Source organism: Lissotriton helveticus, chromosome 2_1 (assembly GCF_964261635.1).
Source record: "Lissotriton helveticus chromosome 2_1, aLisHel1.1, whole genome shotgun sequence".
In the NCBI taxonomy this organism is placed as follows: domain Eukaryota; kingdom Metazoa; phylum Chordata; class Amphibia; order Caudata; family Salamandridae; genus Lissotriton; species Lissotriton helveticus.
In genome coordinates, this window is record NC_136059.1 from 225,306,754 (window position 1) to 225,326,743 (window position 19,990).

A 19,990-nucleotide genomic window follows, 5' to 3' on the forward strand; every position below is an offset into this window, starting at 1 on the left:
AATTGAGTTTATAAATCCAATGATTCTCCAGTTGTAATAACATCTTGTTATTATCTCTTCCTTCTGTCTTTTTAATGATTTCCAATGCCATGAACTTGAGTTGGGCTATATTGTGGTTCATTTCCACAAAATGTGACGCTACTGACGATTTCAAATTCTTCGTTCTAATGTTAGATTTGTGTTCGTTAACACGGGTTTTTAACTTACGTTCTGTTTTGCCGATGTAGACCTTCCCACATGGGCATTTGAGTAGGTAAATTAAGTTGTTGGAGTCACATGTAGCCGTAACATTTAGGTTGATATTGTAACCTTTCATGGGGTGAGTTAGTTTATTTCCAGGAATTATGTTGTGACAATTATTGCAGTTGTTACATGGCCTGGTTCCTTTTGTGATTAGTGGCTTTTCCGTTAGTTGTTTCAAAATTTCGCCCAAGTTTTTCCCCCTGGTATGGGCAAAAATCGGTTTAGCTTTAAACATGTCTTTGAAGTCAGTCTCCAACTCTAACATTGGCCAATGTTTAAGTATGATGTTTTTGAATGTCGAACTGACGTTAGAATATTTAGATACTATAACCATCCGGTCACTCTCCTTTTTCTTAGTTGGTTGTTGTAACAATTCATGTTGATCTAATGCTTCCACTTCGTTTTTTGCTCGTTTAAGTAAATCTTCTGGGTAATCTCTCTCTTTAAAGCGATCTACCATTTCGTCCATTCTTACTTTTGCCATGGTAGGATCAGAGGTAATACGTTTGATTCTAAGTAGTTGGGATTTGGGTAGATGGTTTTTCAATGATGTCTGGTGAAAGCTAGAGTAATGTAACATATTGTTTCGGTCAGTTGGTTTCCGAAAAATGTCTGTCGAAATGTGATCATTTTGTAAGGTTATTCGAACGTCCAAAAATGTTATGGTTTTGGAATCTATTGACCAGGTGAACTGGATTCGTTGATTGGCTGAATTTAAGGATGTCAGAGCAAGTTCCAAGTTTTCCCGTGTGTCTTTCCAAAGTATGAATAAATCGTCTATGTAACGAACATACATTTTGAGGTACTTTTTCCACATGGAATTTGACCAAATGTTAGCCTGTTCAAATTCTCCCATGAAGATGTTGGCGTATACTGGGGCCGCGCTGTTTCCCATGCTCGTGCCCACTAGTTGCAAAAACCAATCTTCTTTGTAAGTGAAATAACTATGATATAAGGTGAACATAGTTAGCTCCATCAGAAATACTTTCAAAGGTTCATCCACTTGTAATTTCAAAATAGCTTGTTCCATGGATTGTATACCCTCTTGATGTGGGATAGAAGTATATAGCGAGCTGACATCGGCAGTGCATAGCCATAATTCCTCTTTAGGATCTATTTGAATCTCTTCAAGTTTTTTCAAAAAGTCTGTGGTGTCACGAATGTAACTGGTCAAAGATTGAACAATGGGTTGGAGATGGCGGTCCGAATACTGGCCTATTGGTTGATGTATACTACCACGGGTTGATACTATTGGTCGAATTGGTGGGTCCATGAGATCTTTGTGAATCTTGGGTACTGCGTATATTTGAGGACTTCTAGGGTTCGATTTCAACAAAAAGCTCTTGGTTTTTTGATTAATCACACCAGATGTTAACGCCTTGTCGATGATTTCTTGTAATATCCTCATGTATTCTGTGGTAGGATTGCCTGGTAGTTGTAAGTACGTGTTCCCATCAGCTAAGTGATCACTAAGTTTCTGATAGTACATTGTTGAATTCATAACGACTAGAGCGCCGCCCTTATCTGCTTTCATGCAAATTATATCCTCATTGTTAGCAACTTTTTTAAGAGTATCACGATCTTTTTGTGTAATATTTTTGTACGTGCTTTTCTTAAAATTGATTGATAACAGGTCTTGTTTAATCAATTGTTCAAACAGATCGATGGTTTTATGACTCTGTGGAGCTTGAAAAGAGCTGAAAGTTTTAAGACCCATTAAGGGATCTGGTTCTTTGTTTCCCGAGGGAGGTATTATGTTCGTAAAAAAATGACGTAATTTCAACTTTCTGATTAATTTGAATGTGCTGACTTCGAGTTCTAGTAAGTCGGTATTGGTCGTTGGTACGAAAGAAGTGCCTTTCTGAAGTAATTTGATCTCCTGTTCAGTAAAGGTATAATTGGATATGTTGATGACTAGCTGGCGTTCGGTTTCTTCTTGTTGTCTTTTTTTGGTTGAGTGACACTCCATGTTTGCGGTGGTCCAGTCTTTTGTTTTGCTCCTCGTAGATCGTCGTTAGTTACATAGAAACAAGATAAATAGCATAAAGTTCACTGATAGACAATGATAGTAAAATCATCCTATCGTTGATACAAGGTATATGATACAGAACAAAACGTTCACTGTATATCAAGCGTAATATATATACAATATCTAGGATACCTGGCAGGGCAGTGGACATTAAGTTCCAAGTAGAATAATAGTATAACCAGACAATACTAAGTCTGGCTATGGTTAACTTGTTTGTAGGTGACAATGCTAATACTGATTGCTTGTTAGACTAGCAAGGTGTGTACCTAATGTCAAGCAAACTTTGGAACAGGCTTCTCCAACGAGCAGCTTGTGGGCTACTGATAGTTCTCCAGCTACCTGTAAGTACCTCTTTTATGTACAGCCCAGCATACTAAATTAGAAGATTGTACTTGGTTGGAATATTATATGTATACCAAAATTGAAAAGTTTGTATTCAAGATCAAAGTGTGTGTATTTTCAGAGCTCATAATTTACAAACTATATTTACAGCTGTTATTAGGGTGGTACCAGGGCAATTACATTTATAATAGTCGAGGTGTAGATTATGTAAGATCGTTTATTAAGAAGTTAAGATCAAGAGTCCCACAGGAGCAGCCTTTCTGCTGCTCAGCCCATACTCCAGCTGACTCTCAGACATCCAACATTCCATGCATTACCATGCGCCAACATTCCACTTCATAATCACGCTGACTGAGCAGCAGGTATACCGTTGTCCATTTTCTATCTATGTAAATTACATAATTTGCACCCTGGTTATTCTGACAGGTGTCGTTAGAATTTTCAATGTGTATTTTTACTTGAAAACATATACATATTTGTAATTTTGAATGTAGCATTCAATTAGTTTGCATTTAAGTGCCTTTCCTTTATAAAGCAGAGCATTGAGCATTGATTTACATTTTGTTATTGCATACATTTCTGAGTTCTGAATTTCTAGCCTACAGTTCTCCCTGAGTCAACCTTAGACTGCACTGTCTCGGTGCCATGAGAGCCAAGTGCTAAAGGTGTTACTTGGTCCCCAGTTTGAATGTCTAGAATGTAGAAGCCGTGAAGGGCCCCATTTGACACAGCCCTGTAATTTCTGACTGCCCTGGGTTCTCCACACTAGATATGTGTGTCTTATTGTACCATTTTGTCACTCCTGGCACAATCATGCATTTGTTGAAGTGTTGCTCAATGTACACTGAAGATGACTTTTGTTTAGTATATAACATCTGCCATTGTTTTCTTTTAAGGATGGTGATGAGTCGTCTACAATTTTAACAAGCTCCGAGATTGTCAAGGTTCCAGATCCCCAGATGTCTATGGTGAGTACTTTTAGCTCTTGACGTGGTAAACCGGTATTGTGATCTTCTCCGGGTTGGTCATGTGCAAATCCGGCTCTAAACATGCATAACAAGACATTCTGGAATTTCTAACATGCTTTCTCCGAGTTTAAGCTGCATGACTTTAAACTACAAACCATAAAGTAATCAGAGTATTCCAACTTCCATCAACCTATAATGCCCATGCTTATCAACATAAGAGATGCAAAATCAGCAAACCGTCCGCCACTTATTTCTAACAACAAAGTCTTACACACTTCCTTCATATATGACCATATCAGTGCTAGACTATGTGCTGTAGAACACCCAGCAACATAACATAATATAATGCAGAGTTGTTGTCCTGGAAGAGTCTTCGAAGTATCACGAGGTAGGTGACTCCTCCCCTGGACTACAGTGCGCATGGGCATCCTTTCCATGCTCAGATTGTTTTTTTCCGCCATTGGGTTCGGATGCAAACTCCTATACTCCAACTCGGAATCGAAACAAACCTTTTCTAAAGGCCAAAAGGCCTTCGACTCCGTCGGTATTGTTCCGTTCAGTACCTCTCTACTCTATACAACTTTCCATCTCGATCCGGTCGTCGACGCGGGCCGCTGGGCCTTTTCGACGCCACGTGAGCCGACCGTCGATGGAAAGAAGCCCTTTCAAAAGGTGCCCCCAATGCAATTCAAAGTTCCCCCATACTGATAGACACTCAGTATGCAACAAGTGCCTTTCCCCAGACCATAGGGAAGAAACCTGCCCGGCCTGCGCCCAGTTCCGATTGAAAAAGACTATACGGATGTGAAGGGCCGCCAGGCAAGAAATGCAGCGACGGGCACCGGAACCGGACAACATCTTCGATGATGACCAAGAGCTGGCCTACGCTCAAGACTCGGACCTAGAGATCGTCACAGTCGAGGACTACTCCGACTCCGACGACGAACTACCGTCGGGCCAAATCGTGAGTACTCTGCCCCCGACACCTATTGACCCGTCACCAAAGGCTCCGGTCGAGGCATCGCCAATAGGCCTTAGCCAAGATCAAAAAAGACTTTCGACAGCCCCGCCTCCCGGCCCGGCTCCGAAACCGAAACCTTCAGAAATCCCACGGCCCAGTGCCATCGCCCCATAGAAGGTTCCAGTGCCAAAGAAGGTTACCGACCCCAAGATCGTCGATCCGAAGGGCGTCGATCCAAAAAAGGCCGCACAGCCAAGGACTGTCGAGCCAAAGAAGACTGTCGACCCCGCAAAGGCCGATCAGCCAAAATCCGTCGACCCCAGAAAATCGGTCGACCCGAAGAAGGGCACGCAACCGAAGGGCGTCGAGCCGAAGAAGGTCGCCGACCCGAACAAGCCTCCGGTTCCAAAAACTGTCAACCCGGCATCCGGTGCCGTACCGAAGCCATCGAAGCCGGACAAACCTGTCGACCCAAAACCAACAGCTCCAACAACACCGGTCGATCCGAAAAAGACCGTCGACCCGGGAAAAGGCTCGCACCCAAAAAAGCCTACGGAGCACAAACAACGTGTTGACCCGAAAGTTCCCGTCGACCCGAAACAACACGTCGAGCCCAAATCAGGGCCCGAACCCAAGAAATCAAGCAAAACACCAAAGGTCGTCGACAAACCTGCCTCTGTCGACCCTAAACGGTCCAAGCCTCAACCCAGGACTGTAGAGGAAGAACTATTCCACCCAGATCCATCCTAGGACCAGGCAAAGATTTACATTAACCCAGATACTGGGAAAGTTACTATCCTGCATAGGAAAAAGAGACCTTTGGACTTTGCTCCTGATTCACCTATACCACTCAAGAAAAAGGACTTTGGCACTTCTCCCACTAGGCCCTCACTCCCTTTTCAACCTACCATGCCCTCCACACCACCTGCACCTACCTCACCTTCTAACCACGATGACGATGAGGGGGACACAGGGTATGAACCACAGCCCCTATATGACTTTCCTCAGGATCCTGATCCAGAGGAACCCTGGGAGGAGCCAACAGACCCCTATGATACACATCCTATACCAGATGTGCCCATTTACCCTACTAAACCATCACCCAATGATGACACACTAGTCTTTTACCAACTCTTGGACAGGGCAGCACAGTTCCACAGTTCCACAACGTGGACATGCACAGTGACCCTGTAGAAGAGGACTTCCTCTTTGACACTTTCACAACTGCAGAAAAGAGTATCAAAACACTTCCAATGCTAAAGGGCGTCCTCACACATGCACCTGACATCTTCAAGGACACGGCCAGGCCACGGGTAATCAATCCCAGAATAGAAAAAAAGTATAGACCGGCTCCTACTGACCCCACCCATATCAAAGGTCAACGACCTCTAGACTCCCTAGTGGTTGCTAACGCACGAAAAAGGGCCAACTCCCAAACTACGGGGGAAGCACCTCCCCCCTATAAGGAGTCCAAAATCCTAGAGGCTTCCGGCAAGAGAGTAGCTGCACAAGCTTCCAACTCTTGGAGAATAGCTAACACACAGGCACGACTGGCTCATTACGATAGAGCACATTACGATCAGCTAGAAACCCTTATGCAACATTTGCCAGAACCATTTAAAGCACAAGCCAATGATCTTATCCAGGAGGGGAAGTTTATCTCCAACACCTCCATCAAATGTGCACTGGATGCTGCAGACACCGCAGCTCGAGCCATCAATACTAGTGTCCTTCTCCGCAGACATGCATGGCTAAGGGTCTCCGGCTTTAAGAATGAGGTCCAGTCCACCATTCTAAACCAACCAGTTAACCCTGACTTTTTATTTGGTCCCGCGGTGGACATCATCTTGGACAAAATGAAAAAGGACACAGAAACAGCTAAGTCCATGGGTGCACTGCAATTTCAGCAACATAGCGGCTCCTTTCTTTGCTCCTCATATGGAGCGAACACGCGAGGAAATGCTTCACAAACCTCTACCTCCTACAAAGGTAACACACAAGGTTCCTTCACAAAGAACACAAACAGAGGTGGTTACAGAGGTAACGATTCTAAGGGAAGGGGGCGTGGAGGCAATAACACCAGAGCCTCCGCGTCCACTAAACAGTGACTCGCTTCCGCTGCCTCCGGAACACCTAACTCTAGTCGGAGGCAGGCTTCAACAGTTCCTACCTGTCTGGCACACTATCACCACAGACTAGTGGGTAAGAGAAATTATCCAGTCTGGTTATTGCCTAGAACTCACTTCTACGCCACCAAACATACCACCCAGACATCGTTCTATGTCCATGGAACACATCACCCTACTTCAACAAGAGTGAAAAGCATGCTGGAAAAGGGGGCCATAGAGCCAGTCCCTTTCCATCAGCAGGGATCAGGAGTATACTCCCTATACTTCCTTATTCCCAAAAAGGACGGTTCCCTCAGGCCCCTAAATCAATACATACTGTCGGAGCACTTCCATATGATCACAAGTGCTCCCGTTGCTACAACAGGGAGACTTCCTAGCAACACTAGACCTCAAGCATGCGTACTTCCACATACCCATCCATCCAGCCCACAGAAAATACCTCAGATTCACAATACAGGGGCAACACTACCAATTCAAGGTTTTGCCCTTCGGGGTTACCACGGCTCCAAGAGTGTTTACAAAATGCTTAGCGACAGTGGCTGCACATCTAAGGAGGCAACACGTCCATGTGTACCCTTACCTGGACGATTGGCTAATACAAGCAAAATCTTACCAGGAGTGTGCAGCACACACGTCACAAACAATCCAGTTGCTGAACAGCCTCGGCTTTTCAGTCAACTACGCGAAATCGCATCTGCAACCTTCCCATATACAACAATACCTGGGAGCCACTATAGATACCTCAGTGGCAAAGGCATATCCAAGCACAGCAAGGATAGCCAGCATGCAGACACTCATTCGCAAATTCCAGCCACAACACTCCCTGACAGCTCAAGTCTTCATGCAGCTCATAGGCATGATGGCCTCCTGCATATTCATTGTCCCCCATGCCAGACTTCAGATGCGCCCATTACAGGAATGCCTTGCACGGCAGTGGAACCAGGCTCGTGGACAACTTGAAGACCTAGTGTTGGTGGACAGTCGCTCTCACAACTCTCTGCAGTGGTGGAACCGACAAAACCTTTCCAAGGGGCGACTGTTCCAAGAGCCAGTTCCACAACTAGTACTAACAGCGGACGCATCACTAACAGGCTGGGGAGCCCATCTCCTCCAATACACAGTACAAGGGCTCTGGACCAACAAACAGAAAAAAATGGCATATCAACCGACTAGAGTTGCTAGCAGTCTTCCTAGCCCTAAAAGCCGTTCAAAAGTACGTGTATAACAAGACGGTGTTGATCCGGACGGACAACATGACCGCAATGTACTATATACAAAAACAAGGGGGGACGCACTCTCCACAGCTGTCCCATCTGGCGCAGAGCATATGGAGGTGGGCGATCCCAAAAAACATCTTTCTACTCGCAGAACACCTTCCAGAGAAGGACAATCAGATTGCCGACCTGCTCAGCAGGCACAGCCAGCAAATACACGAATGGGAGATTCACCCCCAAGTTCTCCAACCATTCTTCGAGGAATAGGGGCACCCAGACGTAGACCTGTTTGCCACAAAAGAAAACTCCAAATGCCAGTACTTTGCCGCCAGATTCCCACATCCGCAGTCACTGGGCAATGCGATATGGATGAACTGGTCAGGCAGATTTGCGTACGCTTTTCCCCCAGCACCGCTAATCCCGCTGGTGGCACACAAACTGCGGCAACACTCGCTCACCCTGATCCTAGTTGCCCCCACATGGGCGAGACAACCATGGTACACAACGTTCCTACAACTCTCAGTGGTTCCTCATCAAAGACTGTGCCTAGCATCCCATCTTCTCACTCAGAACCATGGAGAAATAAGACACCCAGATCCCAATCAGATGCACCTAGCGATCTGGCTCCTGAGGTCCTAGAGTTCGGATACCTCGACTTGCCCCCAGACTGCATGAACATCATTCGAGAGGCAAGGAAACACACCACGCGCGCGTGCTATGCCGCTAAATGGAAAAGATTTGTTATTTACTGCAACAATAACCAAATCAACCCGTTAGACGCTTCCATACAAAACATTATATGCTACCTCTTGCATTTACAAAGATGTAACTTAGCATACTCTTCCATACGACTACACCTCCCTGCTATAGCAGCGTACCTTCAGAACAGGCAACACCTTTCACTCTTCAGGATACCAGCTATTAAAGCATTTATGGAGGGCTTGAAAAGAGTGATCCCTCCAAGACACCCTCCTTCCCCAGTCTGGAATCTAAACATAGTGCTTACCAGACTCATGGGACCTCCTTTCGAACCTCTACACTCATGCGAATTGCAATTCCTAACGTGGAAAGTCGCATTCTTAGTTGCCATTACCTCACTCAGAAGAGTGAGTGAATTGCAAGCACTGACAATTCAAGAACCATTCATGCAGGTACATGCTAATAGGGTAGTTCTTCGAACAAACCCTAAATTCATGCCTAAAGTCGTATCCAACTTCCATATTAATCAAGCAATTGAACTGCTGGTATTCTTTCAGAATCCACAATCAGTAGCTGAAAGAGCCCTGCACACGCTAGACTTCAGAAGAGCTCTACTATACTATGTGGACAGGACAAAATCATTCAGGAAAACAAAACAACTTTTTGTTGCCTTTGCACCACAACACAAAGGAAATCCTATTTCAAAGTCAGGAATAGCCAGATGGATAGTTAAGTGCATTCAAATATGTTATCTAAAAGCTGGACGCACTCTCACAGTTCCCCCTAGAGCACACTCTACACGGAAAATGGGGGCATCCATGGCTTTCCTAGGAAATATTCCACTAGAAGACATCTGTAAGGCAGCCACATGGTCCACCATACACACCTTCACTAAACACTACTGTGTAGACGTGCAAGCAAAACAGCAAGCTGCTGTAGGCCAGGCTGTCCTCAAAACTCTTTTCCAAACTGCTGCAGCTGGCACAGGTGGCCACCGCTAGAGGAGATACTGCTATTCAGTCTATGCACAGATATGAATTCAGCAGCCCACATGCCTTGAACGGAATATGCTACTTACCAGTATGCATCTGTTTTTGGCATGTAGGGCTGCTGACATTCATATCGCCCACCCTCCTCCCCGGCGCCTGTTGCAGCTGCAGCATTATCTCTAGCATGGACATCTCTTACTTTCCTATCTCTACCTCTGCCACAATGGCGAAAAACAATCTGAGCATGGAAAGGATGCCCATGCGCACTGTAGTCCAGGGGAGGAGACACCTACCTTGTGATACTTCGAAGACTCTTCCAGGACAACAAAGTGCAATCATCCGGACCCAACACTAGGCGGCGATCTATGTACAGATATGAATGTCAGCAGCCCTACATGCCAAGAACAGATGCATACTGGTAAGTAGCATATTCCTTATTGAAGTTGTATGGCCTAGGTTGGCTTCTTCTATGCCCCTACCACTGTGCAACGAAGTTCCAACTGCCAGCTTGGTACTGAAAGCCTTTCTTTCTTTGATCAACCGAGGACTGGTGCAGGTGTTCATTGGCAACACCACCATGCGGTATTGCAACAAACAGGGCTGTGTGGGGTTGTGGACCCTTTGTCAGGAGGCCCTGTGCATCTGGACATGATTGGAACATCAGGGCATTTCCCTGGCGATTCAACACCTGACGGGCTCTCTGAACGCCAGAACAGACAAAGTCAGCCGAAGATGCCTACCGGATTGCAATGGCATCTCCGTTCCAAGGTGATGCAAGGTCTCTTTCAGCAATGAGAGGGCCTTGATCTTGATCCTTGAGATCTAGTGAACAAGCCCTGCTGCAGGTTCCGAGAGCAAAAAAGGCTAGACAGGGTGGTAGAGCCCTCTCAATTGCTGGTCCAACGCTGTGGAACAGTCTCCCACTTTCCTTGAGACTTTGCAAGGAGTATCTCCCGTTCAGAAAACAGTTAAAAACCTTCTTATTCCAAAACTAGTGTAAATTTTATATACCTACTGCTATGCGCTGGAAGGTTGCCAAAGGCGCGGAGATACTCCTTTGGGAGGTGATCCTAGCGCGTTATAAACCCGCAAATAAATAAATAAATAAATTGATGGTCTATTCACCACCGCCAAGAACGCGTTTCTGCGCTCTGCAGTTTCCAGGGTGACCTTGAGTGTAGCTCCAAGCTCCTGTACGCCTTTCCACCAATACAACTCCTGACTAGAGTTCTGAAGAAGATCAGGAACGATTAGGCCTAGGTCATTCTTATGGCTGTAGATTGAACACTGAGAGTCTGGTATCCTGAGCTGTTGAGCATGGCCATCAATTCTCCGATTAGGCTGCTCCTTCGAGCATTTCTTCTGTTGCAGCAACATGAGAGGGATCAGCACTCGAACCTGTGCACCCTCCACCTCATCTGTGGAGATTGAGCAGCGACATTTGACAGCTTTCGACTTTCCTATCAAAGTCAGTAATGTTATTCTGGCAGGCAGACGTCCCTCCTCCAAGTCCGTATATGCCTGCCATTGGGACAACTTTGTGTCATGGTGGGCTTCTCAGGACGTTGAAGCCCTTTCTGCATCCATAACGAAGTTTTATTGTTTCAATTATCTGTGGCCCAGCAGGGCTTTGCTCCGGGCACAGTTATGGGTTACCTGTCTGCATTTTTACGGTTGCCTACCCAACCTTCTCTCTTTAAGTAACCCCTACACCATTCATCTTGCCTTAGTGACACCTAAACTTGGTTCTCACATTTCTCATATGTGCACCATTGTAGCCTCTTCGCAAAGGCGCACCCTCCTTATACTTCCTTCTATCTGGACAAGCTGGTGCCTCGGACATGTGCCCCTTTCCTTCCGAAGATTGTGACTTTATTCCATGTAGGCCAGAACATCACCTTGCCTACTTTCTTTGCTCCCCCTCATCCCACCAAAGAGGAGGATAGACTCAATTCTGTGACCTCAAAATAGCGTTGCTGTTCTACCTTGACCTCACCAGAGAATTCTGGGTGGATGATTAACTATTCATGGGTTATGTAGGAGCAAAGGACCATCTAGGATTCCATAGGGACCTTCATCTTGTCACAAGCAAGTGGCACTTTATTCTACCACCAAGAGGGCCCTCACTGCAGAAAACCGGACCCTTTCCAACATATTTCCTCTCACCCTCACCAGCTGCATCTCCACCTCAACACTAACTTCATGATGAAGCAGTCCAGCATCTTCTAATCCTAGGTAAACACCACATAGTCAATTGAGATTCCAGCTCACGTTTCTTACCCCTCACAGGACCTCGGGCACTTACCTCCTGCCAAGTACTCCAGGAAACCCACGATAGTGGACTGTGTCCACTATCAGGGCCTCTTCGCTTATCTACTGACTTCTTTCTCCCTCTACCATGCCTATGCCTCAGATTATGAATTCCACAGCCCTGAATTCTTGTCCCCCCCTACTTTAACGCATGTTATGCTGTCAAATAAACAAATTATTAAAATGAAAGAATGTCTCCGTTGGAAGTCACTGCGCTTTCGTTTGTGGATTGAAAAGGATGACTGTCTCAGAGGGTTAAAGAGTAGAGTGGACTGACCAACGGGCTCAAAATGAGATGCAGTTTATAGGTCAAAGCCTGGCATTCACTGCGCAAGCAGTGTCGCGCAGGCGAGAAATTTTGATCTCCAATATGGGGCTTTAACCCTCTTCTCTCTTCCATTGGCTAGCTCCATAAATGGAGGCTAGCCATTGGAAGAGAGATGTGGCAATCATTCTCAGAGCAGATTCGTGGGCGTTCCTGTGTTTTTTTAAAGCTCCGCCCCCTTTGCCTCGTCATGAAGAGATGGGTGTTTCCTTTTTTTTTTTTTTTTCATGATGTTTGCGGCCGCCATTTTTTTCATGGAGCTGGGGCGGGCGGGTCGTAATTCCTGTCACTGTACAAACGCACCGCACCGAGTGACTTCCCGCTCTGTGGCTGCGCCCAGCTGCTTTCGGCCCTTTAAACTCCTGAAAGCTTCTTAATCCCGCTGTGGACAGGCCTTGCACGGCCGCTCCTTTCCCCTCGCCTCCCGATTGGTGACACCGCCCGGGCCAGTGGCGCAGCCCGCACCAGCCCGAGCCCTGCTCTGTAACCGGAGATGGACGGAGCGCTGCTGCCGCCTCTCCCCGGCTCCTGGACACCGTAGCGGGGCTCCTCCTATCTTTGCCCCCTGGCTGGGAGTAGCTTTTACGTTTATGCACAGAGGTTGGCCACGCTGGATTCTCGGGCACTCGGACTACAAGGTTTGCTTAACCCGCTCTACTCCAACAGACAGCGCCTACTCTCTTGTTTTATCCGTCTTCTGCACCGTGTGCGCAAACCCGTTGTTTTTCTCGCACGTAAAGCATGAAGGGTTGTTACAATGAGCGCGAGGTGCACAGTGTAACTACGCTCAATGTGCCAGGCTGGGAAGGATGAAAGTGGGAGGGCGCCCGTCACCGTCCCCCGGGTCACCCCAAGTTTCCCGCCCCTCTCGCTCTGCCACGGTGCTCAGTCCGAGGAGCTGTCTCACCGTGGTAATGCGGAGCCAGTGTTGCCTTCAGATGGAAACATTACACGTTCCGGCCGGTGGTCACCATCCCAACCGCACCCCGCCTTTAAGTGTGGTGGATAACTGAGAGGTAGAGGAGCTGCGAGTGAGTGGCTAACAAGAAGTCTCTACATAGAACAACGTGGGGGCATGGATGACACGAGGACAGGGCATGGCTGACACGAGGGCAGGGCATGGCTGACACCAGGACAGGGAATGGCATGGCTGACACGAGCGCAGGGCATGGCTGACACGGGGCTGACACGAGGGCATAGCTGACACAAGGATATGGCTGACACGGGACATGGCTGACACAAGAACACGGCTGACACAAGAACACGGCTGGCACAAGAACACGGCTGACACGGGACACGGCTGACACAAGAACACGGCTGACACAAGAACACGGCTGACACAAGAACACGGCTGACACAGGACATGACTGACACGAGGGCATGGCAGACACGAGGGCATGGCAGACACGAGGGCATGGCAGACACGAGGGTATGGCAGACACTAGGGCATGGCAGACACGAGGGCATGGCAGACACGAGGGCATGGCAGACACGAGGGCATGGCAGACACGAGGGCATGGCAGACACGAGGGCATGGCAGACACGGGGACATGGCTGACACGAGGTACATGAATGACACAAGGACATGGCTGAGTGACCAGAGACGATCACTAACGGGGTGATGAAGGACCAGTCAATATTTCCTTCTTGTTTGGACACGTTTCTAGAGACATCTTAACATATAGCTCAGTAGATAGCCTCTTATCAATGGTAATAGTCCCAAGTCTGCATCCCAAACACCGTTCTGAAAAAAACGTCAATATCGGGCATCTCAGCAAATATTTGTTGAATGCTATTTCAGGTCAAATAACATATTAGTTAAGACGTATTTACAAGTAATCTGTCTAAATTATTCATTTCAGTTTAATGAACTGCGGTTGGAACGCTGCGCGAAGCAAGCCACACAAACGTAAGCTTGAAAATGTAATTAAAAAGAAAAAAACAGCATTCATCCCCCCCAACACCCCCCGGATATGTCATAGAATTTTATGGTGTAAACCTGTATCTCGAAATCGTTTACTTTGGGCATATATATATGACTTGCATTAATTCCTATGGAGGTTAAAAAATATGTTTCAACTACAAATGCATATTTATTCAAACCCCACTCTCTTAAACTGCACGAGGATTCCCAGGCCCAAGCTTTAGATGTACATAGGCAGGCGTGAAACGTACGTTCCTATTTAGACTCAGGTCTTTAAGTGAGCCGGGTCCTGCCGGTGCTAACACCGGTAGTTCTAACAAGCAGGCGCTGAGACGGGTCCCTATGGGGCTCTCCATGTTTGCCCCAGGCCCCGGGGTGAGAAAAAACACAAATCTTAACTCTGCAGCAGTACGACACTTCACTACCTTTGATGGAGCTTCCAAAATGTGCCCCTCAAATACAATCCTCGAAACGGGATTCCTGATCCACGTTTTGTCAGGGCCTCAGATGTAAGCCTCCATTTGGAGGACACATCGTTTCAACCATTCCGCCTTCAGGTCTCGGGACAGTCTCCTATCCGCCTCCATCCTTCTGCAGGGGAACCCTACCCTCTAAGCGCTTCTTCCACCCACTAAAGAATTCTAGCGCCCCATCACACAAACGCTACACCAACACGACAATAAAAACTTCTTGTCGTGACACTTACATGGCTCGGGCACCACATATCTAAAACTGACATTGGAAGAATAGTTGTGAAGCCAAGGTCTGGTCACCAAAATTGTCATGCTGATTTGGAGGACTCTTGCACTAATGGTAAAATATGTGGTGAAATGTATCCCTCCGCAACTGCACAGGACACTTCGAGTGCGGCCTTCGGACCCTTGCACTAATGGTTAAATATATGGTGAAATGTATCCCTCCGCAATTGGGGACACTAAGAGGGCCGCCTTCCGAGTTGTGCACTAATGGTTCATATATGGTGAAATGTATCCCTCCGCAACTGCGCTGGGCACTTAAGAGCGCGGCCTTGAAAGCCACACTGGACCCCTCCACAAAGGGCCTGTCCAGTAGGTACAAGACAGCCTCCTTTCTTGATTGGCTTGTAAAGTGCCGGCCTGTGCGTGCGAGGCCGCCATTCTGCAGTGCTGAAGGCTATAATGAAGGCAGTTCTTGAGTTAACCATCTTTGCAGGGATGGAAAGGCTGCAACAGCAGAGGGTCGGGGAGGGGGAAGGGCACTCCTGTGACATGAGGGTACAATGCCCCCATGCAGCCCTGCATCCCCACCGATCCTGCTTAGACGGGGGGCGTGCACGAGGAAATAAAGTCCGTAGGACCGGGCTTTTAATTATTATTGTATCATGGTTCGTGCAATCAGGCAGACGACGGTGTGCACTGCACAGCCAGTATGTTTCCTTTTTTAGTAGGACCATAGGAATTATGTGGCATGGGCTTAGGGACTGCGAAAGGTAAAGGACAGTGAGAAGGACTGCGAAAGGTAGAAGGCAATGTGAGGAACTGTGAAAAGTAGAGGTCAGTGTGAGGGTCCTTCCAAGGTCGATAACATGAATATGATTGTCTTAGAATTCAGCACATTATTCAAGTACCAGGGCCCATTTGATGTTTGTCGCTCCCTCTTTAATAGTGCCCCGTTCCCACTGTTCCGCAGTCATGTTCCCTATCGTTTCTCCTTCCTTCTCCCATTTTGACCTCAGTGTGGGCCTTCCACTGGTCCCGCAGCCAATAAGTGTGTTAATTCATAAACTGCGCCTGCTCTGTGCCCGTGGCGGTGGAGAACCATCCCTGAAGCTGGCCCACCGCGCCAGCCACACCTTGGGTTCCTTCATCTCGAGCACCATGGAAGCCGGCTCTATTTCGGAACCCCCTCGTGGGTGTGAAGTCCTGTCTGCGTCTCCAGGGCTCTTCCTAGCTCGGGTCAACACAAAGCACTGGCATGTGTGATGCACCCTCTGACCCTCGGCACCTGGGACCGCTTCAGTCAGTCTCAGGCCTCTAGCCACGGGGCAGTGGCATTGCCTCCACCCTCATAGGGACTCTCCCAAGATGGAAGATGTAGGTGAGAGAGGGCCTTGTAGGTGCCTTCCCAGGCACGAGAGGTTTGTCCTTTGTGCCTTCAGCCGCGAAGTGTTAAGTGCTAGAAAAGGGGTGGGGCACAGGAAGGGGGACGGTTGTTTAAGCTGCTGCCCGGGGAGCCAGACAGTAAACTCACTAGAATTCCATGGCTATAGAATCTGATAATTCCAGTAGTGTGTGTGGCTTTGTGTGTGTGTGTGGCTGTGTGTGTGTGTGGGTGCAAATGCAATAGGTTTCGCATTAAGCTATTGGCATTGTAAATGACAATGCCATTTATTTATGTGTTCTCAAAACCAAAACATACATAAAAAAATGTGTCATTTACAATGCCAATAGCTCTAACTTTTGCAAAGGCGAGACCGTTGCATTGTAAATGCTTGTTTATTTTATCTACCAATAAAGAGCTTTGTCTTTTTTTGTTATTTCAGGAGAATTTAGTAGAAAGCAAGCATCACAAGCTTGCTCGAAGCTTGAGAAGCGGCCCGTCCGACCATGATCTGAAGCCTAATGCAGCCACCCGCGATCAACTCAATGTAAGTTGGTAGAAAATCTGATTTTTTTATTGTACCAAAATTATTATTTGAGCCAACCTTACGTGCGTAGTTGCTTCTTCCATCTTTGGCAGTGGGGTTGTGTAGCCATTTACCCAGATTGAAATAAATATATATGATGCAATCATTAACCAGGTCACCAGGTTCAACCGCTAGGGACTAATATGTGAATATAATGTGAAGACCACTTTGTGCACAAATTCTCATTTAGGGACTAGAAAGGGATCCCCCCTCTAGGTTATTGCTGTATGCATTCTCCGTTGTGTGTCTACGGTGTGTAGAATGCTTCTGCGTTAGGTCCCACTGCAGAAGTGTCCTGGAAGATATTGAGGAAATGCCAGGTCTGATTTTTCGATTTCTGGAGTACATCTCTGCCATATTTTACACATTGCTGCAGACTGGGGCAATAACCGGCAGAAACTTGAATTCTGATGGTTTTTACCACAAAATGTAACTTGCAACAGTAAACGCGAGGGGTGTGTTATTAATGCCACATAATCTGATAATAATTGAAATGCTTCGAAAACGAAAATAATATTTGATAACCTTATTTTTCCCTCGCTTGAGCATTTTTGCTTCCTTCTAAATGAGGGTCAATATGCTGCAGAACCTTTTGAAGTCTCTTTGTTTACATCTTACTGGTGTGTTGCCCAAACTAGCACAGTATTGAACACAAGGTACAATAAATCCCAGGTAAATCGTTGCCTAATAAAGGACTTTGAAATTATTCGTAATAGGCCTAGAAAGTATTTTGATCCTAAACAAACAGACTCTTCAGTTTTCTTTTCAGTTATCTTTCTTTGGTTACATTAAACACATATATGAAACCTCAGCAGTATAGTAGAATAGGCAAGTGTCGAAAAGAAAGGAATGATTGTGCATTTGTACGTAGGTAACTATAGAGACAACTGTGGCTAGAACATATAGGCTATAGGCTAGGGTAGGGTGTTTTCCTTGAAGAAGGAAGAAGGAGGTATGAGGGAAAGGGGCCACGGTTATTAAGGGTACCAACATCGGATTTGTATAATGTGTGGTAAATAAATAATTAATTACCGGTACTATTTTTCAGAATAATCAATAAACAGGTAGCTCAATAAATAAGAGTCAAGATTCGAGGTAGCTGGAGTTTACAGGCTTTAATCAGGCATAAAGGACAGGAACAGGACAGCCTGCACGGGAAGGGAATGAAGGCAGCTGCCGGGGGCAGGATCTGGGAATAATAAGGTAACCTTTTGTAACAGTGCACAATATATATATATCAAAACAATTGCATTACATTCAATACAGTAGGCGTAGCAGTAGGCGTGACTCGTAGCAGTCGCGAAAGATAAGGGCAAAATGATGTAACAAGAAGGCGTGTACAGGGCGTATACATAGACATGTGATGTAAACGTAACAGAATATGTCATAAACGGGGCGGAAACATGGAGGGGGCTACCTGAGCAGCTGGGACCTCTAACCTAGTGGTGCGCGCAAATGGGCAATGACGTGTTACCAGGGAGAACTGGGGGCTATGACTTCTGCGCTAGAAGAGGAGACTAAAGTCTGGAGTGTCAGAGCGACATGTACCCAAGGCATATCTGGTATCTGGTGTTTAGAGTACATGTTGATAGAATCCAAAAGTTATCAGGGTAAAGGCTAATAGACTCTAAGACTGGTGCATGCATAATTCTACATGTATTGTGTGTGCGAGGAATATTCTATGAATATTAATACAGTATTTCTCTTACATGGAGACATAAAGGCTAGACCATGACAGAAACTATTGATGCGATTCAGTAGCTTAGGAATGCAGAGAAGGAGGGCTGGACTGATAACTAGAAACATAACATACTTTTGGCAGACTGGGAGGCAGAGCCAGGCCGGGCCGGGCACTGCGTGGCAAGAAGTAAGCAAAGGGTCAGGGATGCAGGTGGGGGCTGTATCGCTCCTCGGAGAGGGTTCAGAAGACTGGAGCTGAATCTGAGTCCGGGCCCTTTTGAGGCCTAGAAACGGGGACAATTCAATGAATTAACGTGCACACTGTGAAATATGGCAACGTAGGTTTACATAGGCCTGATATTCGTTGTTTTCATGATGACTGGAAACTGGCATACTAGAGATGGACACAACTGTAATTGCGTCTTTAATCGATCAGAGGGGAATACATGCATATCGATCATGCACATATAACAAAATATGGGGAACACGTAGGCACATACAACATGGCAAAATTTACTTTTCCACATTCCCTCCTTGTGCCCTACGTTTCCATCAGGAAACATCTATATTCATGATACCATCTATCATTTCATATAGCATCATTTGCTCGTCTCGAATTGTCTTGGAACGGGATTTAGGACTAGGAATACAAGAGGTAGCACACATGCCGCAAATCGCAGGGCCACATTGTATACAGAGGTAGCAACTGAATATGATCATTACTGCTATACCTAGGAATGACAATACTTTCCATCCCCAGGCAGATATAATACTCCAGAGCCAACCGGACCATGTCCAGGTGCCTGGATTCTGGTGTAACTGATGGGCAATTTTATGAAGTCTGGTTATAGCTGAATAAACAGACGGCGCGTTATTAGGAATGAAAATGCAGCAACTAGATCCGATAACTCTACATGCTCCTCCTCTATCGGCCAGTATGACGTCAAGAACGAGACGATTTTGGAGCACAACAAATCTCATAGCAGATTGCTCTTCAGTTAAGTTACCTAGAGCGGAAGTAGTCTCATTCACTACTGCTTCAAGGGTTCTGGTTAACCTACGTATTAGCTTACTATTCTGGATAGGTCCTATAAAGAAGAAGAAACCTTTATTGAAGTCTTGATATTGTTCTAGAGTAGTTTCAGTTTGATCGACAATTGGGGACTCGATCTCCCTTCTATGTCTCACGTGTACTAGATGTGTGTTTCTGTGATAATCAGATGGGGCTAGAAAAGCTGGTGGCAGTAGGAAAGCAATGTAACATGTTCCATCCCAATCGAGGGGCAGACGAACATATGCGGTCTGACCACAAACAAAATAAGAATGACGTGAGGCTTTGAAAATAGATTTCCCACTGTCACTATACTTGACAGTAGTAGTACAATCACTATGTCCTACATGTGCGGAACCATTCTTTCTGACACATATTTCGCCTTTGACTGGTAGTACTGAAATAGCAGGCAAATCTGGAGTAGTATCAGACTGAACATTCAGGACCATGAAATTCGAAGA

General features: G+C 46.3%; 1 protein-coding gene across 2 annotated transcripts in view; it reads left to right on the forward strand.

The window, feature by feature from the left end:
* PIK3C3 (phosphatidylinositol 3-kinase catalytic subunit type 3) overlaps nucleotides 1–19,990 on the forward strand; it is an 875,540-nt gene that overhangs the window by 293,405 nt on the left and 562,145 nt on the right. For both annotated transcript variants that reach the window (XM_078674734.1, XM_078674732.1), the window contains 2 exons: nucleotides 3,511–3,582; nucleotides 16,655–16,759. In XM_078674734.1, the coding sequence (XP_078530860.1) occupies nucleotides 3,511–3,582; nucleotides 16,655–16,759 (177 nt within the window). The remainder of the gene's footprint in view (nucleotides 1–3,510; nucleotides 3,583–16,654; nucleotides 16,760–19,990) is intronic.